Source organism: Balaenoptera ricei, chromosome 10, assembly GCF_028023285.1.
Source record: "Balaenoptera ricei isolate mBalRic1 chromosome 10, mBalRic1.hap2, whole genome shotgun sequence".
NCBI lineage: Eukaryota > Metazoa > Chordata > Mammalia > Artiodactyla > Balaenopteridae > Balaenoptera > Balaenoptera ricei.
The window spans coordinates 32,097,733-32,125,640 of record NC_082648.1 but is presented as its reverse complement, the minus strand read 5'-3'; the positions used below and the strand labels follow the sequence as shown (position 1 = coordinate 32,125,640).

The following is a 27,908-nucleotide window of genomic DNA, read 5'->3' as shown; positions in this document are numbered from 1 at the left end:
TAAAAATTTTTGTTCTAATTCTGTCACACAGTTTCTCTTAATGAGGTAATCAGTTTGCTTTGCCAATATTGTGCTATTAATAGACACAAATGACATTTTAGGAAGAAAGTCAAGAAGTGAGTGATCATGAAGATGAGGAAGAGGAAGAGGAGGAGGAAGAAGATGACGTTGAAGGGGGTGAAAGCTCTGATGAATCAGATTCCGAATCAGATGAAAAAGGTACTTGTCCTTTGGTACAAGGACAAAAATTTATTTTGGGCACTTGTTTAAAACATGGCAGAAAACTCTTAACATTCTCCATTTCATCCTTGATGAAAGCACCTTTTATAATTGCTGGCCTATATATGCCCTCCAAGGCTCATGTTCTTCTCTTATTGGATTTAGTCATTGTGTAACTTCCATTCTTATTTGCTGCAAATGGTATCTCTTGTCCTTGACCAAAGTGAACACTCTGTATCTTTTTGACCTTTTTTAATTTTTGGTATATTCAGGATATTTTCCTTACAGCTGCCAAGTGAATACTTGGATACAGACGATGGTTGTCATGCTCTTATTATAGCCTATCCCAGAATTTTTATTTTCCTCTTTTATAATAGCCAATTATCAGGCAGACTTAGCAAACATTACTTGTGAAATTGCAATCAAGCAAAAGCTGATTGATGAACTAGAAAACAGCCAGAAAAGACTGCAGACGCTGAAAAAGCAGTATGAAGAGAAGCTAATGATGCTGCAACATAAAATTCGGGACACTCAGCTTGAAAGAGACCAGGTGCTTCAAAACTTAGGTAAGAATTATATTTAATTCAAATTAAAGTTCAAACTAAATTGTCAAAATAGATTTTTATCCTGTCTTCCTTTACAAGAAAAAAATTATATTAGAAGTCACATTAAATGTTAATTTGTCCCATTATGTTAAATATTACTGTTTATTTCGTTTTTTCATGCTGGTACCTGTCTAGGCTATTTAATTTTTTTTCCAAAGTTGTGGCTAATTGTTTTAATGCCTTGATTTATGCTGGGAACTTTTTTTAAATTAAAAAGATGAAAACTTCAATAATTGTTAAATAAGAGTAGATATTAAAAGGCAGAGTGATTGAAAGGCATCCTGGCCTCCTGAGGTTTGTATTTAGGAGGTAGTTCTTATCTAAGGTCATGAGTTGTAAATCTGTGAAATAAAAATCTGTGTCTCACACAAACAAATACAAATATTGTTTGGTCATTTAGGCTCAGTGGAATCTTACTCAGAAGAAAAAGCAAAAAAAGTTAGGTCTGAATATGAAAAGAAACTGCAAGCCATGAATAAAGAACTGCAGAGACTTCAGACAGCTCAAAAAGAGCATGCAAGGTTGCTTAAAAATCAGTCCCAATATGAAAAGCAATTGAAGAAATTACAGCAGGATGTGATGGAAATGAAAAAAACAAAGGTATTGATTATATTTTCCATTAACGGTAGATGTTGGTGATGCTTGTGTCTTTTGGGACCAAAAAAAATTATTGTGGTTCTTCCTGTATTCAATAAAAGGTAACCCAGTCTTAGAAATGATGCACTTCCTTTTGGCAGTTAAGTCATCTATAGTCAAAGTCTTTCTTTGGAGTAGCTGAAAATCCTGTGGTCAGCAAGCCTTCTCTGACTTTAAAAACAAAACAAAACAAAACAAAACTCTTATACAAACTTAACAAAAATATAAAATATTTCAAACATGCAAGAAAGCACAGATAATAACATAATGAACAATATATCCACTGTCTAGTTTACGGTATTAAACATTGCTGATATGCACAAAGCTTCCAATATATCTCTTCCTGATCATATTCTCTTTTCCCTGAGAGGTAACCACTATCTTGAATTTGGTGGTTGTCATTCCCATGAATAGAAAAGTACAAGTTTTCTTCCCTTGACCAGAAAGAGTATGTGAATTCTAATCTGTTATTGTTTTTGTGGTGGAACGGATTATTCTTAACTTTTGGCATGAAAATCAATGTTGTTTCCTTAAAATAGGAAATGTGGAAATGATTTAAGAAGTAGATTATTATGTTGTGTAGTTGCTGATGACAGCAAAAATAGCTAAAATAACTAGGTGCTTACTATGTGCCAGGCACTGTTATAAGCACAGTGCAGGTATTAACTCATTGAATTCTCAGAGGAATCCAATCCCATAGAACTATTACCTCCATTTTATAGATGAGAAAACCAAAATCTAGAGTTGTTAAGTAACTTGTTCAAGGTCACACAGCTACTGATAATAAGTTAGATACCAAAAAATCATTCAAGTTATAGAACAGCTGGACGTTGAATATAAAAAGCATAGAACACTAAGCAATTGGATAGAAGTATGTTAGAAATATATTAGAAATATAAATAGATTAATCTTACAAAAATAAGAATTGACCATTTAATGTGTAGCAAAACTCCACATTTTTTTCTTGTTAAATATTCAGAATCCTAAGAACATTTTTCCATACATGTGATTTATTTAATGAATATTGTGATAGGGTAATCACAATAGATGTATTTACCTAATATTTTAGGTTCGCTTAATGAAACAAATGAAAGAAGAACAAGAAAAAGCCAGATTGACAGAGTCTAGAAGAAACAGAGAGATTGCTCAATTGAAAAAGGATCAACGTAAAAGAGATGTGAGTGGACTTTAGCTCTCAGTTATGTAAGAACATTGTACATCAACAAGATTGTTCAATAAATGAAAGAAATTTTTTGATAACTTTATTAAATACAGTTAAGGACAATAAATAAGCATTTTATAATTTGGCATTTATTATAGTATGTGGATTATAGTAATTCCATATAAAAGTTTATGAAAAAACACTGTAATATTATTATAAATTTTATTGGAGGTGTATTTCCTAGATGATCAGATGGAAGAAAATGACAAATAATGACTGGTTATTTCTAGGGAGACCAAGGAAGTAGTTGCAGTATTATATAAGATAGTAATTTTAAGATGGTTCCAAAGACAGCTTCCACTAGAGATGTTTATAAATGTTCCTGGAATAATAACCAGGCTTCACTAGAAGAGGCTTTACTAAGGGCTATAAAAATTTTCATATTCTTTGACCCAAGAATTCTGCTTCCATGAGCTCAGACTAAGTAAATAATTTAAACTAAGACAAATTACAGTGTGTTAAAATCTTCACTTTAAGGTTATTTGCAGTAATGAAAACTGTAAAATCAACTAAGATGTGTGTCAGTAGGGGTAACAGTTAAATAAATTATGGCTCATCCCATTTAAAAGGTGATTATTCATTCATTAAAAATTAGGATTTGGAAACTGCATAGTAAAATGAAAAATGACTATGATTTCACATTAAGTGTAAAGTAACATTTTATATATGCATGCTTGTTTACAATGAGGGAAAAATTTGAAGGATACATATCAATATGCTAAATGTGGTTGTACTAGGGTTATAGGTTATAGTTGATTGGATTTTTTTCTTTCCAATGTTTTGGCAATATAGTTATTTCTTATGACATTTTTTTCTTAAAAAAAAGAAGTCATCACCTTCCTTTCCACAATATCAGTTAGGTTTCAGCCCTTGTTCTTTTTTTCTCACCAACTTTTTCTAAATTCGCCCTGAAGAAAATATAAACATACAGGATATTTTAGAAAATAGAAATCTACTTTGGGGGGTAAAGAGGAAATTAAGGGGATAGAGAATAGTGAGCAATGAGATAGAAAAGTAGATATTTTAGCCAGATGACTCCCATATTTATCACTGTATTTATTTATTTATTTTCCCAGGATATTAATGTATTTTAGTAATCAGTCTATTTTATCACTTTCAATTCCTGAGCATTTTAGATCTTGTTTATACCAATACGTTCCTACTGGAATCGAGTAGAAGTACATTTTAACATATTGTCTAGTCTTTTTTTTCTGCTTTTTTAAAAAAACAAATTTATATGCCATAAAGTTCACTGTTTTAAACTATACAATTCAAGATTTTAGTATATTCACAAATTTGTGCAACAATCACCACTCTAATTCCAGAACATTTTCATCACTCCAAAAAGAAACCCCATACCCATTAGCAATCACTCTCCATTCCTCCCTGCCTCCTAATCTACTTTCTGTCTATGGATTTGCTTATTCTAGACATTTTATAAAAATGGATCATACAATATGTAGCCTTTTGTGTCTGGCTTCTTTCATTTTAGCATGTTTTCAAGGTTCATCCATGTTATAGCATGTATCAGTAGTTCATTCCTTTTTATGGCTGTATGTATAGAGCACATTTTGCTAATCCATTCCTCGATTGGCTGGCATTTAGGTTGTTTTGACTTTTGGGCTATTTATTTTGTTTTTAATGAAAACTTTTGGATAACAGGAATAATTTCCTTACAATGTATGCTACCTATTTCTTTATTACTAATTCATATGATTTATAGAGAGATTAATATTGAACAATTAACTCCTGGGATTGAACTTTTGAATCTTATCCACAACATATGATGTCTCTGTTCTATTATAAAGATCAGAGGCTGGCTAATCACATACAAAGCTACCATTTCAGATGTTCTCCTCCCTTTAATTTGTTGCTTTGTGTGCATATTCAACTCCTGTTTATATTGTTTCTTGTAATATTCAACTTTGAACACTTAGAGAACCAAATATGTTTGTACATCATACAAAAAAAAATGAATGAGCTTGAGATTTGATTTTTAATATGAAGAAATTAAATGTAGTAAGAAGCTTAAAACTATAGGTTAATTTTAGTTTTTGATAGTTCATTCATTTAAAAAAAGGTTTATTAACTTTGCTTCTATGTCTATTATTGTGTAGGCAATTAAGATATGTCAGTGATAAGATAGCTTCCTTTTCTCAAAGAATTCCCATCTGATAACATAAGAATGTGTATAAACTTGAGATGTATCATCTGTTTGAATTTGGGATACAGAACATGGAGAGTTATTTGTTACATCACAGAATTAAAGCCCTAGAAGTGACATTTGTGATCAAGGCTATCTGTGATCAAGACTATTGTGATCAAGATTATTTCCTAAATTATATCCCTAGAAAGTGGCTTAAAATAATTAATAATTAATTGTCTTTATCATATAGACTACCTAAAAAACAAATTGGTAGCCAGTTTGTTTTATTGTCCAACAATAAAACATTTATTTCCAATGTTATTTAGAAATAACATTTCCAAAGTTACTATAAAGTGCTAATACAATTAATATATATTCTCCCTATGTTTAAAATAGTTTATAACTACTGTATATATTGTAAGATGCCTCTTAGAATATTGAAAATATTCTAAGCTGTGTTTTTTCCTAATCATGCCTTAGCCAGCAACCAAAACAAAATGTCCTGCAAAAATGAAATGAGACACTATTTGTAAAACGTTTAGAAAAGTATTTGTATATAGTAAGCCCTATATAAGTGTTTGCTAAATAAAAGTATGTGTCACAGAGATAAGTTTTTATTTTCAGAGAGAAATGGCTATATAAGTATGCCTTTGTGTTTACTGGAATAAAATATCTATATCTGTAGTAATGGATGCAAGCTGAGTGTTAGCTCAGATGCTGCTAAGAACCCTTACAGTTCCCAGTGGAATGGGGAAACATGTTAATGCAGGAGTAGGAAGTATTATATCTCTCAGTTTCCTATTTTAACTTATTCAATATTATCTTATAGCATCAACTTAGACTTCTAGAAGCCCAAAAAAGAAACCAAGAAGTGGTTCTTCGTCGCAAAACAGAAGAGGCAAGTTGACCATTTGGAGGAAACATTCTGGCTTTGAGATAAATGATGTATTTCTATAGACTAAGAGCATGAGTCAATCTCTGTTGCTATTTCAGGTTACAGCTCTTCGTCGGCAAGTAAGACCCATGTCAGATAAAGTGGCTGGGAAAGTCACTCGGAAGCTGAGCTCATATGATACCCCTGTTCAGGACACAGGTTCCAGTGCAACCACCATAGAAACAGATGCATCAAGGGCTGGAGCCCAGCAGAAAATGAGAATTCCTGTGGCAAGAGTCCAGGCCTTACCAACACCCACGACAAATGGAACCAGGTCAACATGATTCTTCTGTTCCTCCTGACATAATCTTTGCATTACTGAATGTTGAACTTAAATGAAAAACAGCTCATTATTTGGCAGTACATAATCAAATAAGCAAATAAGTAACTATGTTTGTCTGCTTTTATATGATTCTAGAAAAAAATATCTGAGGAAAGGATTGACAGGCCGAGTGTTTACTTCTAAGACAGCTCGCATGAAGTGGCAGCTTCTTGAACGCAGGGTCACAGACATCATCATGCAGAAAATGACTATTTCCAATATGGAGGCTGATATGAATAGGCTCCTCAAGGTGTGGAAAATAGAAAGTAGATATGCTCTCCCTTAACTGTTAATTTTAGTTTTCTAAATTTGGTCCCTGGGTAAATTGAATACTTGCCAAGTTTTTTTTTTGGGGGGGGTGTTTGCATTGTATATGAATAGATGAATATCATTTCTTTCTTTTTTTTAAATTTTTTTATACAGCAGGTTCTTATTAGTCATCAGTTTTGTACACATCAGTGTATACATGTCAATCCCAATCGCCCAATTCATCACATCACCATCCCCACCCCCACCCCCCACCCCCCACCCCCTCCCCCACGGCTTTCACCCCTTGGTGTCCATGCATTTGTTCTCTACATCTGTGTCTCAACTTCTGGCCTGCAAAGCGGTTCTTCTGTACCATTTTTATAGGTTCCACATACATGTGTTAATATACGATAATTATTTTTCTCTTTCTGACTTACTTCACTCTGTATGACAGTCTCTAGATCCATCCACGTCTCAACAAATGACCCAGTTTTGTTCCTTTTTATGGCTGAGTAATATTCCATTGTATATATGTACCATATCTTCTTTATCCATTTGTCTGTCGATGGGCATTTGGGTTGCTTCCATGACCTGGCTATTGTAAATAGTGCTGCAATGAACATTGGGGTGCATGTGTCTTTTTGAATTATGGTTTTCTCAGGATATATGCCCAGTAGTGGGATTGCTGGATCATATGGTAATTCTGTTTTTAGTTTTTTAAGGAACCTCCATACTGTTCTCCATAGTGGCTGTATCAATTTACATTCCCACCAACAGTGCAAGAGGGTTCCCTTTTCTCCACACCCTCTCCAGTGTTTGTTGTTTGTAGATTTTCTGATGACGCCCATTCTAACTGGTGTGAGGTGAACCTCATTGTCATTTTGATTTGCATTTCTCTAATAATTAGTGAAGTTGAGCAGTGTTTCATGTGCTTCTAGGCCATCTGTATGTCTTCTTTAGAGAAATGTCTATTTAGGTCTTCTGCCCGTTTTTGGATTGGGTTGTTTGTTTCTTTAATATTGAGCTGCATGAGCTGTCTATATATTTTGGAGATTAATCCTTTGTCCGTTGATTCATTTGCAAATATTTTCTCCCATTCAGAAAATTGTCTTTTCATCTTGTTTATGGTTTTCTTTGCTGTGCAAAAGCTTTGAAGTTTCATTAGGTCCCATTTGTTTATTTTTGTTTTTATTTCCATTACTCTAGGAGGTGGATCAAAAAAGATCTTGCTGTGATTTATGTCAAAGAGTGTTCTTCCTATGTTTTTCTCTAAGAGTTTTATAGTGTCCGGTCTTACATTTAGGTCTCGAATCCATTTTGAGTTTATTTCTGTGTATGGTGTTAGGGAGTGTTCGAATTTCATTCTTTTACATGTAGCCGTCCAGTTTTCCCAGCGCCACTTATTGAAGAAACTGTCTTTTCTCCATTGTATATCCTTGCCTCCTTTGTCATAGATTAGTTGACCATGGGTTCATGGACTTTCTATCTTGTTCCATTGATCTATGTTTCTGTTTTTGTGCCACTACCATATTGTCTTGATGACTGTAGCTTTGTAGTATAGTCTGAAGTCAGGGAGTCTGATTCCTCCCAGTCCGTTTTTTTCCCTCAAGACTGCTTTGGCTATTTGGGGTCTTTTGTGTCTCCATACAAATTTTAAGATTTTTTGTTCTAGTTCCATAAAAAATGCCATTGGTAATTTGATAGAGATTGCATTGAATTTGTAGATTGCTTTGGGTAGTTATAGTCATTTCCACAATATTGATTCTTCCAATCCAAGAACATGGTATATCTCTCCATCTGTTGATATCATCTTTAATTTCTTTCATCAGTGTCTTATAGTTTTCTGCATACAGGTCTTTTGTCTCCCTAGGTAGGTTTATTCCTAGGTATTTTATTCTTTTTGTTGCAATGGTAAATGGGATTGTTTCCTTAATTTCTTTTTCAGATTTTTCATCATTAGTGTATAGGAATGCAAGAGATTTCTGTGCATTAATTTTGTATCCTGTAACTTTACCAAATTCATTGATTAGCTCTAGGAGTTTTCTGGTGGCATTTTTAGGATTCTCTATGTATAGTATCATGTCATCTGCAAACAGTGACAGTTTTACTTCTTCTTTTCCAATTTGTATTACTTTTATTTCTTTTTCTTCTCTGATTGCCGTGCCTAGGACTTCCAAAACTATGTTGAATAATAGTGGTGAGAGTGGACATCCTTGTCTTGTTCCTGATCTTAGAGGAAATGCTTTCAGTTTTTCACCATTGAGAATGATATTTGCTGTTGGTTTCTTGTTTATGGCCTTTATTATGTTGAGATAGATTCCCTCTATGCCCATTTTCTGGAGAGTTTTTAACATAAATGGGTGTTGAATTTTGTCAAAAGCTTTTTCTGCATCTACTGAGATGATCATATGGTTTTTATTCTTCAATTTGTTAATATGGTATATCACATTGATTGATTTGCATATATTGAAGAATCCTTGCATCCCTGGGATATAGCCCACTTGATCATGGTGTATGATCCTTTTAATGTGTTGTTGGATTCTGTTTGCAAGTATTTTGTTGAGAATTTTTGCATCTATATTCATCAGTGATATTGGTCTGTAATTTTCTTTTTTTTGCAGTATCTTTGTCTGGTTTTGGTATCATGGTGATGGTAGCCTCATAGAATGAGTTTGGGAGTGTGCCTTCCTTTGCAATTTTTTAGAAGAGTTTGAGAAGTATGGATGTTAGCTCTTCTCTAAATGTTTGATAGAATTCACCTGTGAAGCCCTCTAGTCCTGGACTTTTGTTTGTTGGAAGATTTTTAATCACAGTTTCAATTTCATTACTTGTGATTGGCCTGTTCATATTTTCTGTTTCTTCCTGGTTCAGTCTTGGAAGGTTATACCTTTGTAAGAATTTGTCCATTTCTTCCAGGTTTTCCATTTTATTGGCATAGAGTTGCTTGTAGTAGTCTCTTAGGATGCTTTGTTTTTCGACGGTGTCTTGTAACTTCTTTTTCATTTCTAATTTTATTGATTTGAGTCCTCTCCCTCCTTTACTTAATGTGTCTGGCTAATGGTTTATCAATTTTGTTTATCTTCTCAAAGAACCAGCTTTTAGTTTTATTGATCTTTGCCATTGTTTTCTTTGTTTCTATTTCATCGATTTCTGCTCTGATCTTTATGATTTCTTTCCTTCTGCTAACTTTGGATTTTGTTTGTTCTTCTTTCTCTAGTTCCTTTAGGTGTAAGGTTAGATTGTTTACTTGAGATTTTTCGTTTCTTGAGGTAGGCTTGTATAGCTATAAACTTCCCTCTTAGAACTGCTTTTGCTGCATCCCATCGGTTTTGGATCCCATAGGTTTTCATTGTCATTTGTCTCTAGGTATTTTTTGATTTCCTCTTTGATTTCTTCAGTGATCTCTTGGTTATTTAGTAATGTATTGTTTAGCCTCCATGTGTTTGTGTTTTTTACGTTTTTTTCTCTGTAATTCATTTCTAATCTCATAGCCTTGTGGTCAGAAAAGATGCTTGATATAATTTCAATTTTCTTAAATTTACTGAAGCTTGATTTGTGACCCAAGATGTGATCTATCCTGGAGAATGTTCCATGCGCACTTGAGAAGAAAGTGTAATCTGCTGTTTTTGGATGGAATGTCCTATAAATATCAATTAAATCTGTCTGGTCTATTGTGTATTTTAAAGCTTCTCTTTCCTTATTTGTTTTCATTTTGGATGATCTGTCCATTGGTGTAAGTGAGGTGTTAAAGTCCCCCACTATTATTGTGTTACTGTCGGTTTCCTATTTTATAGCTGTTAGCAGTTGCCATATGTATTGAGGTGCTCCTATGTTGGGTGCATATATATTTATAATTGTTATATCTTCTTGGATTGATCCCTTGCTCATTATGTAGTGTCCTTCTTTGTCTCTTGTAACATTGTTTATTTTAACGTCTATTTTATCTGATATGAAAATTGCTACTCCAGCTTTCTTTTTATTTCCATTTGCATGGAATATCTTTTTCCATCCCCTCACTTTCAGTCTGTATGTGTCCCTAGGTCTGAAGTTGGTCTCTTGTAGACAGCATACATATAGGTCTTGTTTTTGTATCCATTCAGCAAGCCTGTGTCTTTTGGTTGGAGCATTTAATCCATTCATGTTGAAGGTAATTATCGATATATATGTTCCTATGACCATTTTCTTAATTGTTTTGGGTTTGTTTTTGTAGGTCCTTTTCTTGTCTTGTCATTCCCAGTTAGAGAAGTTCCTTTAGCATTTGTTGTAGAGCTGGTTTGTGGTGCTGAATTCTCTTAGTTTTTGCTTGTCTGTAAAGCTTTTGATTTCTCCATCGAATCTGAATGAGATCCTTGCCGGGTAGAGTAATCTTGGTTGTAGGTTCTTCCCTTTCATCACTTTAAGTATATTATGCCACCCGCTTCTGGCTTGTAGAGTTTCTGCTGAGAAATGAGCTGTTAACCTTATGGGAGTTCCCTTGTATTTTGTTTGTTGTTTTTCCCTTGCTGCTTTCAATACTTTTTCTTTGTCTTTAATTTTTGCCACTTTGAGTACTATGTGTCTCGGCGTGTTTCTCCTTGGGTTTATCCTGTATGGGACTCGCTGTGCACCTGGACTTGGGTGGCTATTTCCTTTCCCATGTTAGGGAAGTTTTCAACTATAATCTCTTCACATATTTTCTCTGGTCCTTCCAATCTCTCTTCTCCTTCTCGGACCCCTATAATGTGAATGTTGTTGAGTTTAATGTTGTCCCAGAGGTCTCTTAGGCTGTCTTCATTTCTTTTCATTCTTTTTTCTTTAGTCTGTTCCACAGCAGTGAATTCCACCATTCTGTCTTCCAGGTCACTTATCTGTTCTTCTGCTTTAGTTATTCTGCTATTCATTCCTTCTAGTGTAGTTTTCATTTCAGTTATTGTATTGTTCATCTCTGTTTGTTTGTTCTTTGATTCTTCTAGGTCTTTGTTAAACATTTCTTGCATCTTCTCGATCTTTGCCTCCATTCTTTTTCCGAGGTCCTGGATCATCTTCACTATCATTATTCTGAATTCTTTTTGTGGAAGGTTGCCTATCTCCACTTAATTAATTGTTTTTCTGCAGTTTTATCTTGTTCCTTCATCTGGTACATAGCCCTCTGCTTTTCATCTTGTCTATCTTTCTGTGAATGTAGTTTTTGTTCCACAGGCTGCAGGATTGTAGTTCTTCTTGCTTCTGCTGTCTGCCCTCTGGTGGATGAGGCTATCCCCATTTCTTTTTTTTTAATTGTGGTAAGATCAGATAATATGAGAGCTACCCTCTTAACACAGTTTTAAATGTACAGCACAGTGTTGTTTGCTATAAGCACAATGTTGTAAAGAAGAATTCTATAACTTACTCATCTTTCATAACTGAAACTTTATATCCACTGAACAGCAGCTCCCCATTTCCTCCTTCCCCCAGCCCCTGGTAGCAACCATTCTATTTACTGCTTCTATGAGTGTGACTCTTTTAGTTGCCTCATATAGGTGGAATCCTGCGTATTTGCCCTTCTGTTGCCTCATTTCATTTGGCATAATGTTCTCAAGGTCCTAGATGAACATAATTTCTTAAAATCCAATCTCTTTTCTCAATAGCAAAGGGAAGAACTCACAAAAAGACGAGAGAAACTTTCAAAAAGAAGGGAAAAGATAGTCAAGGAAAATGGAGAGGGAGATAAAAATGTGGTTAACATCAATGAGGAGATGGAGTCATTAACTGCTAATATAGATTATATCAATGACAGTATTTCTGATTGTCAAGCCAACATCATGCAGATGGAAGAAGCAAAGGTTTGTAACTAAAAAAATGTTTAATGACTTAATAAGAAGTATTTTTGTATTTTTTGTCATTAAAAACACTTTGAATTTTTATATGAAGGGATTTTCTATCTATGGTTTAATGTGATTCTTAGGTTTTGCTTGTATACCACTGCCTGCCTGCTTTCCATTTCTTTGCGTATTTTGTGATATTATTATTGTTTACAAAAGACATATATAATTTATTAATCAACCTTGAGTTCTTAACTGTTCAAATGTCTTGTCTTTTAAACTAGACCATACGTTTCTTGGAGTAGGGATCATATTTTATACTTTTCTGAGGAGTCACATTAGCTAATCCAATAATATCAAATAAATGCATGAAACAATGGCTTTGTCTTCTGTTAAATACATTCAGCTCAAGGTAATGATACATCATATGTTGGTTTGATGTAGGAAGAAGGAGAAACGTTGGATGTCACTGCAGTCATTAATGCTTGTACACTTACAGAAGCCAGATACCTGCTAGATCACTTCCTGTCAATGGGCATCAATAAGGTAAGTTCTAACTACACTATTATTGAAAACCTAAGCTTTGGTTAATTCATTGCAATTTTGCTTATCTTTCTCTAGTGACCCTTTCCTTTGTAATAAGGAGGAAGATTGTTTTTAGATAGAAAGTGTTCCTTTTACCTTTCCTTAGAGTTAAGAAAACTCAGCAGTATTTACATCAATTCCGTTAGCTTCTCATCTATTGTGCTTGTGTATTAGAACAGGTAAACAACTTAAAGTATAAATACTTTCTTTTTCACGTTAACAAAGGAAAAGTTAAAAGAAAAATCTCTTAGGGTGCAGACAAATTTAGTATCATAATTTTGATTTAATAATGATTCTTTACAGCTCAAAAAAATCAAAGGAAAAAATATAGTTTCACTCTCCTTATCTTCAGAAACTTCTGCCTAAATGTTAAAGGTGATAATTTCTGACTCACCTTTTTTCCCATGTTGAGACTGTGCTAGACCTTTAATGGTTTGTTCTCTCACTTATTCCTCACAATGTGGAAGGAAGTAAGAATCATTCATATCATTTTGCATATTTGGAAACTGAGAATCGGGAAGATAAGGTAACTTGCTCAGGGTTAACGAGCTTGCAAGTGCAGGAGCTGGGATGAATCGAGATCTATTTAATGTCAAAGTCCATACATCATATGCATTTGCTATTTGATACAGATCTTTGTGTGGTAGATCCTGTTTTGTATAATCTAAGATAAATTTTTTTGGGGGGGGGTGTTGTTATAGGGTCTTCAGGCTGCCCAGAAAGAGGCTCAAATTAAAGTACTTGAAGGTCGGCTTAAACAAACTGAAATAACCAGTGCTACACAAAACCAGCTCTTATTCCACATGTTGAAAGAGAAAGCAGAATTAAATCCTGAGCTAGATGCTTTACTAGGTCATGCTTTACAAGGTAATTTGGATTAAATTTTAGTTAAATAAATTGCATGGTAACTTTGCTCTTTGAGTATGCTATATGCTACCTTTTTTCCCTATAGCTTGACTGAATAGATGCTATATTTACTTATGCTTTTGATAATTATTCCTGCTTTAATTTGCATGTATAAATTTTGGGGGATGTAATTATTGTCATTGCAAGAAATGATTAGCAACTTAAAAAGGCTTACTTAGCATTATTAAGCAATTAGTTTTTATGAATCAATAAGATCAACCATGCTTCTGAATTGGTTGTTTAAATTATTTAAAGTATTAACCAAGTTTCATTACTTTACATACCTAACTGCCTTAAGAAATAAATTTATAAGTGTTTGCTATGGCATCTATTCTACATATCTTATAAATGGTACATAATCTTGTTTTATATGAGAGTTCTTAACATTGGATTTGTTTTGATTGGAGTATTGCTTTTTGTTTCCTTTTTGCTGTTATTTACACAGATCTAGATAGCGTACCATTAGGTGAGTATGTTTAGCTTTCTGTGTACCCTACAGCTGCATGAATTACTAATTGTTCATGTACACTAATTGTGGTACATCTTATTTAAAAATTTTTATTGGCAGCCAGCTGGTTTTTGCATGATCTTTTATGAAATGTATCTGTGACCACAAACATACTAAGTCTTTTATCTTTCTGACACATTTCCTGATTTTTAAGTTCTTAGATGTTTAAAGAAGTATGTTTATTTTTCTATTTTATTATTTGAACTCCAGATTTGGTTCCAGTTTCATAAGCCCCTCTTTCTTGTAGGAAAAAATGGAACATATATTCCTTTTTAATTTTTAAATCTATCTGTTAACTTGAATCTGTTGTTTTACCCTCATAAATAACTTTCTGTGTTATTTATCTTTTATATATATTTGTCTTTCATATATATTAGCTAGATTCTCAGCTGTTCTTAAGTTTTATAAAATTAAGCCATGTATATTTTAATATTGTAAATTGAATAAAACTATCCAAAGGATTTTATATGAACAGATTAAAACATTATTTATAATTATAATATTTTCAAGTTAGAGCTTTAGAGATCACTGAGTATTGAGATTTTTGACATTTTCCCTTGCCACTACAACATTCATGTGAACTACGCCCATTCATGAGTAATATCTATACTCCTCCTAGTGGTTATATACATGAAGGATCAGGAGTATCAGTGTAATTTTATTACTTGCAATTTTCCTGAATGATTATTTTGGAGTTTTTATTAAAATTATTTCAAAATCTGATCTTAACTTTTTTTTTCTAACCACGCAGCTGTCAAAATTTTCTAATACTTATACTTGACGGAGAGGAATGTAACTGAAAGATTAAATGTAATTTCCTCTCTGGGTTATTAAAATAAACATAACCTATGAATCTGAATTTATTTTAAACGATGCAAATAAAATACATGAGCTATTTGATTTTTTTAGACGTTTACCCTGTGTGTTAAATCTCAAAATAGTATTTCCTTGAGATCAATTCCATAATACAGATATGGACAGGCTACAACTTTTACCCTGCTCAAGCTATAACAAAAACAGGTAGAAAAAGGATTGGTTATATTAAGGAATCATGTTAGGCTGCCCAAATTTCTGAATTATAACCAGAATTTTTGCCATGCCATGTGTCATTAAGCATGTTTCTTTTCCTCTTCCTCTTCCTCCTCCTTCCTCTTGTTCTTCTCCCCCTCCTCCTCCTCTGACTTTTCTTTGTTCTTCTTCATCTTAGTGGCTCAATTTATAGTAATAAGTAAATTCTTATTTAAGTCCATTATCTCTTTTAACTTGGAAGAAAAATGCAATGCCCTCTTTGATGTCCTTTTGTGCAGAAAATATTAAACTGCTATTTGATGTGCATTGTTACTTTCTCACAGCTTTCAAACAACTTTCAATTATCTGTAGCTTAAAGAAGGGTCAAAAGCAGAGAGGGGAAACACATTCAGCTGATATAACCTGTGACTCATGGCATAAATTTTCCCTAAGGCCATAATCTAGACCAGAGGTTCTTGGAAGAAAAGCACGGAAGGAGAAAAACATGGAAGTTAAATACACAGAAACTAGACAGTCATATTATATTCATTGCTTTAAAAAATATTTATTTAGTTTCAATTTATCTCAACTTTGGGCTGGGTGCTGGGATTCAAAGATAAATAAGACACAGAATCTTGCCCTCATGGACTTGATACCTTGCTGAGGGTGACAGACCATGAACAGATTATGATACATTGCAGAGAGGGCAGAGATTGAGATATGTACAGGGAATTATGGGAGCACAGAATGGGGCTACCCAACAAGAATGGAGGAGTTGATGAAGGCCTTCTGGAGGGGGTTAAATTTGAGCTGAAACATAAATGAAGAAAAAGATTTAGCCAGGCAAGAGACAAGGTGGAAAGGGGCTGGGCAGAAGAGTCACTCTGACCAGCGAGTAAGTTAAAGGTTGGACATCTAACCAAAATATTGTATGCATGAGGACTTCAAGCAGGTTGGTGCTCTGGAGCAACAAGTATGTGGTATAGGATGATGAACATAAGGCTAGAGGGGGAGCAAGGGCCAGTACTCCATACTAATAGGCTTGTATTGTTGTAGCCTTTGAAGAACATCTTTATTTGCCCCTTCTTTTTTCCCTACCTATGTTGGTGTTCCTAGGATCTTTCCCTATGTTTGGGGATTTGCTAGAAGACTCAGGGGGCTCAGCATATAGTTGTATTCATGGCAAAGATTCATGAGAGCAATGTAGGAAGGATACACAACAAGATTGTAAAGGAAAAAGACGCAGATGGAGTCAGGAGGAATCCATGTCCAGGCTGCCTTATGCTCTCTCCCTCCCAGGAAACATCACACAGAGTGCACTTTTCCCCCTGGAATGAAAATGCAACAACATGTGTGCATAGTTTACACCCAAGGAAGTCCATTAGACACTCAGCACCTGAGGTTTTTACTGGGAACTAGTCACATAGGCATACTTTGTCTAGTATATACCAGAATTTCAGACTCCAGAAGGAAAGCAAGAGTTCTCAGCATAAGCCATATTATTTGCACAAATGTTCTAGGTGTAATGAACTTCCCTCATTAGTTAACTGATGACTAGGGATACTCTGAGAGCCAAGTTTCAGATGACAGACAGAGTCCAACCTTGCAAGAAGGCCTTTCTAAGGATAGTAGTCTCTGGGCTGCTATGTTAACTCTATTCAGTACACTACGTATATATATATACATATATATATATATATATATATATATGTATATGTATATATATATATATGTATATATACACACACACACATACAAACATATATACATATCTATATACCTATATAAACTTTAAAATAAAGACTTTAATAGTAACTGTTTGGTTAACTTCTAGTGATGTGAGATTATGCAGCTATGTACCAATATGGATGAACTTTAAAGCATTTCGAAGTTTTAAGTCTCTGTTTTTAGCTTTAATGCTCAGTGATGAGAAAAGAAGCTGGTGTTGGGCTGGAATTATGTTCTTAGAGTTGAGAGTAGAGCAGTGAGGTGATGGCATGTCCTGCTGCCCAGATGGCTGTAGTGCTACAGACAAAGCTCAGTCCTGAAGAGGTGTCTAATTTGATGAATGCCTGGGTGGAGGGTTGTATCCTCTGGCTAGGTTGGTTATGTCAAACTGTAATTATCTCTAAATAAGGCATATATGCATATGCAGGAGCTAAGTAGTTTTTACTGAGCACTCATATGATATTTAATATACTAACTTGTTTCATCACTCCCTACAAGAAAATTACTAGTCAATCTTAGCCTGCTTTTATACATGGAAAAATATAGACTAGATTTGTCATTTCTTTACATTTTCTATGTTATTGACTAATTCAGTCACCTTAGCACTCAATTATCCTTTCTGTGAAGCACATCCTCCAGCCTGCAAGCATGGGCTTTGAGATACACATTGCCTTAAAGACCACCATTTTGCTTATTTCAGAAAGTAAACTCCCTTTGTGTGGGTCCTAGACGGGCTCCATTTTAGATAATGCTATCAAGTATTACTGAATTTCTATTGAAGTGTCTGCTAAACAGTGAGGAAGAATGGGAGCATCTGAGAAAGGAATTAGTTGACTTATGAGCATAATCCACCTGTATGATATAAAAGTAAAAGTTAAAGGGGGATGAATGCTGTATATTTTTCATTGACATATATATAATTATTTTTAAATATTTATTTATTTATTTATTTTCCGTATTTTTTTGGCTGCATCGGGTCTTAGTTGTGGCACATGGGATCTTTGTTGAGGCACAAGTGATCTTTTCATTATGGTGCACGGTCTGCTCGGGTTTCTCTCTAGTTACAGCGCCTGGGCTTCTCTAGTTGTGGTGTGTGGGTTTTCTCTCTCTAGTTGTGGCACACGGGCTCCAGGGCACGTGGGCTCTGTAGTTGCAGCGCGTGGGTTCCAGAGCACATGAGCTCTGTAGTTTGCGGCAGGCAGGCTCTCTTGTTGAGGCGCGCAAGCTTGGTAGTTGTGGCGCACGGGCTTAGTTGCCCTGCGGCATGTGAGATCTTAGTTCCCTGACCAAGGATGGAACCCACATCCCCTGCATTGGAAGGCGGATTCTTTACCACTGGACCACCAGGGAGGTCCCCAACGTATATATTGTTGATAATATTGCCTTTAGTTTTGTGGAATGGCTTTATAATAAAATGTATAAGTTTTGAAAACTTGCACCTGTGTTAGGGGCTCACTGACATTTTAAATAATTTACTTTCAGTGGCTGTTTTATTCACTGACTTCCTACTAGTTTTATATGTTTGCTTTTTCCTCTCTTTTTATTAGTGTGCTACAGTTGTTCTGAAATAGCAGTGGTTTGTTTGCATTTATCTACAAAACTGTTGCATGGAAACCTGTAGTTTTAGCCTTTTATGTACATGTGAATGAGCTGCATGCTGGTATGTAACTCCTGAATACCTTCACACACACACATGCTCTCTCTCTACTTGAAAACAAAAATAAAAGTAAAGGAAAATATATAAGTTGGAATACTGATAAAGTACAACTATGTTCATACCTATGTGGTTTTTGAAGTTGGCTCAGTACATTAAAGGGAGCGCATGCAGCATTTACTTTAATCTTGTGTTTTACTCAGTGGTTTTTCATACATGGGATAAATGGATGGTGTGGGATAAATACATACTCTGAAAAATATATAAATAATTATACATACTCTGATAAATACATGATCTCATTTCCATCCTGTGAATGCTGTTCTTTGTTTTACCATTCAACTCATAGCTTTCCTATTTTGAACATATTTTTCTCATCCTAGGACATATAATCAAAGGAGTTTCTTAGAAATATTTTTTTACATTTCTAATTTGATTCAGTTACTAAAACCAAAGTGCCCATATTGAGAGAACTTAGGCTGATGCTTATTATAGCATAGGGATTACAGTCATCATTCAAATTGTGACATGTGGATAATACTTACATTTTGGACATTTTTTTAGAAAATGTAGAGGACAGCACTGATGAGGATGTACCTTTGAACAGCCCAGGATCAGAAGGAAGGTAAGAGAGGCTTTAGAAACTTTATAGATTTGACTTATTTCTGTAATATTTTTAATACTTTTATCCTGTGCATCAAACAATTACCATAAAACAAATAATTTTGGATTTTATGGCTAAGTGAAGAGAACTAGAAACGGTAATATGGAAGCCAAACTAAGTAATGCTTAACCATCAAAAACTTTAAAATAAAAATACTGGGATATTTAAGGAAGGAAAATGGACTATTTTAGTTTATTTTGATTTTAAATATTGTCTTTCTGTGTTTTCTGTAGGCATATACATTTTTTTCCATACTTGTACTCATTAGAGGACATACAGTTTTCTATAAGTTCCCTTTTAATCATGTGGTTAATTACTTATTTGCACATAGCTCACTCTCTTCAGACCTTATGAAGCTTTGTGGTGAAGTGAAACCTAAAAACAAGGTAAGGAGAATTGAAAATACCAGGTAAACATTTTTTCTGCTGTTCTTTATTGTCACTATTAATCACATAGGCCTCAGGTTTGACTCTTAATAGGTCAGCAAGTAGGCATGCTTTTACCAAAGATTTCATGTGTAAGAAATTTAGTTCTTTATCATATTCCCCCTTGAAAAAAATTTTTATTGAAAAATTGCTCCTTTGTGAAACTTGTGATTTACTGTATTCTTGTACTTTTTCCACTAGATAAGATATGATTATGGAAAACAATCCTTAAAAATAATTTAGATTGACAGGAGATTTTTGAAATTTTAACATTCTAGTATGTCCTTAAGTATTCCTTATTTATTTTGTTTAACTGTGTCTTGAGGTGATTTGAATAGGCCAACTCTTAATCATCATTTTGTATTGAAAATTGATGCTATAATGTATATTTATGAAGCTTAAAAAAATAAAGGATACATACTGTTAAATGTGTAAGAAACACATGGTATATTTTAGATTGATTGTTTGTAGCATTTGATACTAGATGAATTAACTATCTTAAGATGTTTGAAAACAAAGAATTCTTGCAGTGCTTAGTAAATATTAGTTGAATGAATGGATGAAATCAGGACTCAAAAGAATAGTACTGTGCTAATGGACAGGGTGGATTTAAGGCCAACAGTGGCTAGCCAGGTAATATAAATGAGTAATTTGGCTGGATGTAAGGTAATTAATAGGGGTCATTATGATTACCTGAAGTGGACATGCTCCATCTAAAGCAAATAGCCACCACTCAACTACTGCTTATTTTTGCCATGATGGAATATGGGCCTAAGGCTACCAGATCCTCAACTTTTTAAAGAGAAGCTTTAAATATGTATTTAAATGGAGAATTTCCTTATCTTTAAAATACTGGGCTAGCCAACTGAAACACATCTCCAGTCTTTATGTATGGTCCTTGAGCTACTGGCTTGGTGACATGTGGTTTGTGTTTTATTATTCTAAGTGACTAAGTAGAAGTTACCCAAACTCAAAGAAAACATTCTAGTATAGTTTGGATCCAGTCTTAAGTGGAAGAGAGAATCTCCTAAGGTAACTTGGTCTTTCAGGCCCTGTGAAAGCCAGAGAGAAATGTGAAGTGGTAGCCTGAAGGTCATCTCCTAAAAAAAACCACTGTGGTTAGGAATTCCCAAGAAAATGACTCAATTTGCAGTAGGGAGAACTGACAGGGTAAAAGGTTGGCCTGCAGGGCTTTCTGTTTCCAAAAGTTTTCTGGTAATATCTACCACTCCTTTTGAACTGCAAAGATGCCTAAAAGGATCTCATATTATTTATTTTTCACTCATTGAAAAAGTGAAGTTGAGTATGTATTTTAAATAGGTATTTACCAGCACTATGTTAAATGTAGGGGATACAAAGTTGAATAAAACAGGTTGCCTGCCCTTTAGAGGTTTCTAATCTGGTAAACACCTTGATTATCTGTTAATACATTAGCGATAGCAGCCAACTCTAAGCATTAACAACAAGGTAGTCCCATTGGTTTTTCAGGAGTATGGAAGGGAATGCTTATGGTAAATTTAGATTCTAGGAAAATAACCTTCACCTGCCTCACCATGCTGCCAAAAGCTGGTATGGACTGGTGGTAGATATCCAGCAGACAGATTAAACACCCAATTAAAGCATCAGGGGGGCAGGGTCATAAAAAAGGAGAAACAGATGTAAAAATTGATAGTAAAATGAAATTAAAATTTATATTAAATAAATCATCTAAGCCTGGGAAACATCAGAATTTAGTTGAATGTCCCTGCAACTATCTTTTGGTTTAATTTCTTTCTTCTTTCTTTCTTTCTTTTTTTTTTAATGATATGTTGAGGGAGCTGGCGATGAATGGCAGGATAGCACAATAATATTGCAGGCAGATTGCCTGGTTTTGAATCTGGCTTTGCCACTTACTAGCTGTGTGACTTTGGACTTTTAGCTTCTCTGTGCCTCAGTTTTCTCATTTGTGAATTGGGATAATGATAGTATATACTAATATAGTAAAGTATTTATAACAATTTCTGGCATACAATAGAAATGTTGGCTATTATTATGGCCTCTAAAGGTCTTACCTGGCTGTAGCTCTGGCTTGCCACTATCTTACATGTTATGTTTGACACACTTGCTAGGAAAAGACACGCTAAATGTTTTACCTATTTCAAACTAATATTAAATATCGCCTAATCATCTTCCCTGCGAAAATTTGCACATGATTGCTTTTCCTTCCATTCTCTGACTAGGCCCGAAGGAGAACCACCACTCAAATGGAATTGCTGTATGCAGATAGCAGTGAACTAGCTTCAGACACTAGTACAGGAGATGCCTCCTTGCCTGGCCCTCTTACACCTGTTGCAGAAGGGCAAGAGATTGGAATGAATACAGAGACAAGTACTTCTGCTAGGGAAAAAGAGCTCCCTCCCCCATCTGGCTTCCCTTCTAAGATAGGCAGCATGTAAGTCTGGCCCAGCTACACTAACTTCCTTTCTTTTGGCTTTCTCTTTTTAAAAAAAAAAAAAAATGCATGTTGCTTATTTCTTATTTCTATTTTTAAAAATTTATGTAAATAAGATCTCTAGTTTTCAAAGTAATTTCTGTTAGGTGTTGTGTCTCCAAATTTTTGGACATTCAAAATAATTTAAATGAGATGTTCTTTGTTGAATTGCTTAGTCTTATTTCTAAGTTTTAGGGTCTTTCTTAAAGATTATAATTTTTATAAGGGCTGAGTTGTGAATTACAGACAAAATTTATTTAGAAACACCTAAACTAGATTAAAGTTATACCTATAAAACCATTATATAAAACAGAAGCTTTAAAGATTCTTAAATTTACTCTAAATTACATTATATCCTAGTTCTAAGAGCCTGGTCAAGACAGTAAACCTTTGCTGACACTTTCAAAGAAAAATACAAATATCAGTTACAAATAATACATTTTGAATTTTCCTAATTCTTTGCCTTGAAGCACATTGCATGTCTGGGATGAGTGTACACATAAAGTATAAATATTGTATTATTAAAGATTTGAAGGAGGAAATATTACCTCTCCTCTCAATGATAATCTTAGCAAAAAACATTCCATTCAAAACAAAACTTATTTAGAAATTTTTCATTATTATCTTGAGAACAAAGATTTCCCTACACAGGCCTGTGTGTGTGTGTGTGTGTGTGTGTGTGTGTGTGTGTGTGTATGTGTTTTGTTAGTTATATTAAAATTACATCAGTCATTCACTGGTAAAGATTTTTAATGGCTTTTTTCCAAACTAACTCTCACATGTGATCTAGCAAATGATCTATTGAATGAACACATCATTGCATTGGGAAATATTGCCAAAAAAAATGGTTCATACTATATGACTCTGTAAATAATAAAATATAACAAACTCTCCACCCTAACTTGAACATCTGTTTCCCATAACTTTCTTCATCTTATGAAGATATTTTCACTGTCTTCCATTCAGTAAGCCCATCTACTACCTTTAGTTCCAAAATTAGTTTTAATGACAGAACTATCTTGCATGTGCTTGAGGTGACTTATGTAATTAACTATTAGATTTGCTCTTGGAGATTGCTAACCAGTATAGCTTATGGCTTCAGTGCTTTTTTGATAAGATAACAGTAGAAAAATGCTTTTGGTGAAGGTAGTGATATAGAACTGAGAACAGATTTTAGAGACGCCTATGTGTTCAGCATTTAGTCTATCAGATGAATAGAGACTTTTGGAACTTCAAGACTAAATCTATGACCTGGAATCCAGAATTCAGGTAATACCTTCTTTTTGCCCTTTTGTTTTTCATTTTAAAAATGTATCATTTATGACAGGTTGTAGAAAATGTCTTTTAGACACTGTCTCTTCACATGATTTATTATCAAGTTTTCATAAATTAAGATGCTTGTGTAATTCTGTACAAATTTAAAAGTTGGTCATGTGCTTGGTGCAGTAACTCTTATATCCCATTACTACATGACTTCCATTGCATAAAGTAAAAGAATTTACTCAAGTGGGCCTTATGATTTAAATGATCCAGAACTTCTAAAATGTGATTTCCTCTAATTAGAAAAATCAGGCACGTGAAGTTTAATTATATTTAGTTTTCACTTTCAAATAGGAATCATTGTAAGCCCATTCTGGGGATCCTGCTTGCTAATTCCTTAGTGGCTTTTTTCCTTATTAATAAAACTAGTCAAGGATAGCAAAAAATTCATTTTTTTCAATTAAAATTCATTACCACTGTACACAAAAATCATAGTCTTAAATTAATTACATAGCCACTATTGAACATTTAAAGTCTATAATAAAACAAAAATATTTTTAGTACTAAAATAGATATAGCTAACTAATACTTAAATACTAGTTAAGTAAAATGTAGTTTTTTGTGATTACCTGTAGTATTCTTTTGTGACTGTGTAAATATTAATTCATTAAATCTTTGTTTCTCATATTCTGATATTCTAATTTTTGTTCTTGCAGAACTATAAAGACAATTTTTCTTCAACTGAAGCAATTCTAATCAAACTTAAACACTTAATGTTTAAAATTAAAAAATTATTTTAGCTATTTGGCAGTATAGCATTGATGTTTACATTCAAAGATAATGGGCATGTATGTATTTGACAAAATTGCCAATTTAAAAATTAAATATATAGTTATCAAGCTCCCATTAATTAAAAATAACTCATGTGATATTTTCCTGTCCTAGTTCTAATTTCCAAATAATCTTTCTCAAGTTCCAGTTATTAATCTATTAAAAATTTAGGTTGACTATCTGCCAAAGTTATATGTATATATTTAAAATTAGATGATTACAGAACCTTTCTCTCTCTTAGTTCCAGACAGTCATCTTTATCAGAAAAAAAGCTACCAGAGCCTTCCCCTGTAACAAGGAGAAAGGCATATGAGAAAGGGGAAAAATCAAAGGCCAAGGAACAAAAACAGTAAGTTACCCATGCTTTTTATCTACTAGATTGTATAAAATGTCTGATGCACTTAGATGCTAAAGCACAATAGTGAAATTATTTTCCATATTCAGACTGACTCTGGGATTGTGACTGATTTGACTAATCAAGACAATCAAGTCCGCTGTTGGCTTGTATAAGTAGTCTAACTTTCTTGGTAACACATACCTATAAATAAATTTGAGCACTTGTCCCCATTCATATAGTCTGATTTATTTTTCAATTATTTGTGCATATCATTTTGGAGTTAATATACATTTGAGGAGAGGTTTATTAAAACTACAATTCAAATAGTCTTCTAGAAAGTTTTGAAATTAATTTTGACTGTCATCTGATAAAACTGACATTGATTTCACCTCTTTAAAGTGGTTAACAAAAATCTAGTTTTAGAAGATGTGTGACTTGTGCCATTTTCTTGCTGTTCTTTTATGTCTAAATTGGCATTATCTTTAACTGTTTTTTTTGTTGAAATATTTTAAAAGCTATTTGTGTGTTTTGTGAGGGTTAGTTTGCTTAATAGTACACAATATAATCTGATGGTCCACTTACGTGGGCATTTGTATATTACAACACCACAACACACAGAAAGTTAAAAATGGGTTAGAGCCACTGTCACCTTTCTACCCTGTGGCACACTGAGATCTCCCTCAGGTCACCTAAGGAGCTGCATATGGCAGGTAGATCTCTGACATGCTCTTGAGTAGGAGTATCAATACTAATCTATATTTAAGTATTGATAAAGCCAATTTCTTTAACATAAAAATAATTATGAAAGAAGTTTTCATATATTTTCTGTACCCAAGTGGATGATCCTATACCATCCTCCTCCCTTGTACCAACATGCACACTCTCTACTTTGACCACTGGTTTAGCTGACATGAATGTCATGGAAGTTGCTCTTCTACTCATCCTTGTTTCCTGTATTTAAAGATGTAATTTACCTGTTTCTACTGAATCGAATGTCTTAAGAATAAGCAGGAGGTAGGGGATGGAGCAAATAAGTAATTTAAAAATAAATGAATGAATCAATTGAATAGGCAAATTCCTCTTAAACTCTCAGGGTCTGTTTCCTCATCTGTAAAGTGAACAACTTGCTCTCAACTCTAAAATTGTATAATTTTAAATTTGGCTTGCTTTATTTATACTGACTTTAGATTTTAGCAGACAGAACTTTTTCTTTAGTGCCATCTTGTGGCCAGTGTAACAAGGTTCAGTGGAAAAAAATTTTTAATTAAATTGTTCAGAGTGCATTTTATCTTATAAAAAGGAACAGAGGAAGAAAGGAAGCAAGGAAGGAATTCTATAATGAAAAGCTTTTTTAAAAAAGCATGTTTCTTACAACATTTCTAACAAATCAAAGCCAATTAAAGCCACCTATTTAATGTTCTTTTTTTCTTGTAGCTCAGATTCTGGAACCTCAGAGGCTAGTCTTTCACCTCCTTCTTCCCCACCAAGCCGGCCCCGTAATGAACTGAATGTTTTTAATCGTCTTACTGTTTCTCAGGGAAACACATCAGTTCAGCAGGATAAGTAAGTCATTATGTAAAAGAGCCCCAATTATTCATTATAATATTCTGAACCTTTCAATACAGTCTGTAGAAAACATTTAGCCTTCTCTCTGTGTGGGAGATGGAGTCTGACTTGTGAACTCTTGCCATATTTCATGTGTTTTTCCAATGGGAAATGAACCATATAGACAAAATTAGAGAAATTAATTTTCCTGCTGAACATTATTCCCTGCTATAGATTTGCATTGCTATACTAAGCACTTGTCTTACCTTTTCTTTTACAAGTAAATTGGGATTGAAAAATCTTTGAGACCACTTGAAGTTAAATTTCTTGGGATTTTTCAGCTCATTGAGCCTATAAAAGCCTCTAATCCAGATAGCCTGCATTGAAAAGAGGCAAATTATTTTACCTTTGGTGGATATAACAGCTTACAAAAGCATTGCCATATGTGTAACATGTTGTTATCATTTGGTTGTTCTACAAATCCACCACAAAACTTGAGTAATTGTATTCTTGGGATAAAAGAGTACCTTTATGGGTGGAGGGGGTAGAACTCAGGGTGGGTTGTTGGGGAAGAGAAGTTGGAGGGGTATGGAAAATATAATTTTCATTAAATTTGAAGTGAAAAAATATTCCCACACTGAGCCAGAATCTCTCTTGCAAGAATTTCATACTAACAGTGTTGCCATAAGGTGTTTATTAACTCTGACTTGTCTGCTTTGATTTTGAATGATAGCATTTTGGATAGTATATGTACTTGATATTCAGTATCCCACACCAGTTCTTTGTTTTCTACGCTATAATCTCCCTGTATATATCAACGATTTCTGAAATTTACAGGGTATTGTTTAAGATCTGTCTGGCATGTTTAGATCATGCCAAATGGCTCTATAGACTTAGAGAGACACACCATCATTTTGAAAGATTCTTTAATCTACTTAATTTATGGATAACATTTTTGATTAGATTTTAATATAGTTTAATCAGTTAGATTAAACTATATTAAAATTAGATTTTAATATAGTTTAATCAGATGACATGTCCTTTCAAATGATCTAGATAGGTATTTTTTTTTAATATTTTTAAAAAATATATTTAAAAAAAGACTCTTGAACATTGTTAAATCATACCTCTCATTTAATTGAGAAAGAGTAGAACATTAAGAATGTCTTTAGGAAGTCCATTTTCACTAGTGATGATGAAGAATTACTAAATTTTGTCTCCCTTGCATTCACAGTCATAAAATTTTTCTGTTGCTCTTTTGATAATCTTGACAATCTAATTATAGTTCCATATTTTTTACTGAAATAGTTTATGAGCTATCTACCAATCATTTGACTCTGTTGTAGTCTCTATAAACTAAAACTTAGAATAACTGACTACACTTTCAAAAAACTCACCTACCTTTTTAATGACTTTCTTTGGTCTCCTTTTTGAGTCTAGCATATTTCACCAGCTAGAAGTAGGTCCCACACATTGTTTCTGATTACATATATGCCAGCACTCACTCTATCCTCATTCTTCCCAAGGATATTATATAACAATACAAGCTAAATAGATTTTCATGATAACCAGACTTATTGTCAGTCCTGTAGGTTTCAGGTTAAGGCTGACAGGAGTGGCTCACCTGTTTTTAAAATTCCAGTAAAACCTCCCAACTATTACTGAGGGACTGCCTAATCAGAAGAACTCCATGTTTTTGAGATGAATTAAAATCAAAGGTTATTAAATTTTGAATGATTTGCTTTCCATGCAAACATATAATGTATTTGTGAAACTTCCACATGAGAGTCTAAATCTAAAGTAATTATCAAGAGGAATAAAGTTCATTAATGACTACTGAAACCGAAAACTTTTTCTAGTACTAGTCAAATTAA

At 33.8% G+C, this 27,908-nt stretch overlaps 1 protein-coding gene across 13 annotated transcripts in view; it reads left to right on the top strand.

Moving 5' to 3' along the window:
* Window positions 1-27,908, top strand: part of KIF21A (kinesin family member 21A) — a 175,125-nt gene that overhangs the window by 126,946 nt on the left and 20,271 nt on the right. For 6 of the 13 annotated variants that reach the window (XM_059935635.1, XM_059935633.1, XM_059935632.1 and 3 more), the window contains 16 exons: window positions 102-219; window positions 597-785; window positions 1,225-1,424; window positions 2,530-2,637; window positions 5,658-5,726; window positions 5,822-6,036; window positions 6,181-6,334; window positions 11,940-12,134; window positions 12,558-12,659; window positions 13,400-13,565; window positions 14,050-14,070; window positions 19,067-19,127; window positions 19,498-19,552; window positions 21,811-22,022; window positions 24,394-24,501; window positions 25,924-26,052. In XM_059935635.1, the coding sequence (XP_059791618.1) occupies window positions 102-219; window positions 597-785; window positions 1,225-1,424; window positions 2,530-2,637; window positions 5,658-5,726; window positions 5,822-6,036; window positions 6,181-6,334; window positions 11,940-12,134; window positions 12,558-12,659; window positions 13,400-13,565; window positions 14,050-14,070; window positions 19,067-19,127; window positions 19,498-19,552; window positions 21,811-22,022; window positions 24,394-24,501; window positions 25,924-26,052 (2,102 nt within the window). The remainder of the gene's footprint in view (window positions 1-101; window positions 220-596; window positions 786-1,224; window positions 1,425-2,529; window positions 2,638-5,657; window positions 5,727-5,821; window positions 6,037-6,180; window positions 6,335-11,939; window positions 12,135-12,557; window positions 12,660-13,399; window positions 13,566-14,049; window positions 14,071-19,066; window positions 19,128-19,497; window positions 19,553-21,810; window positions 22,023-24,393; window positions 24,502-25,923; window positions 26,053-27,908) is intronic. The other 7 variants (XM_059935634.1, XM_059935638.1, XM_059935644.1 and 4 more) reach the window with 2 other exon arrangements.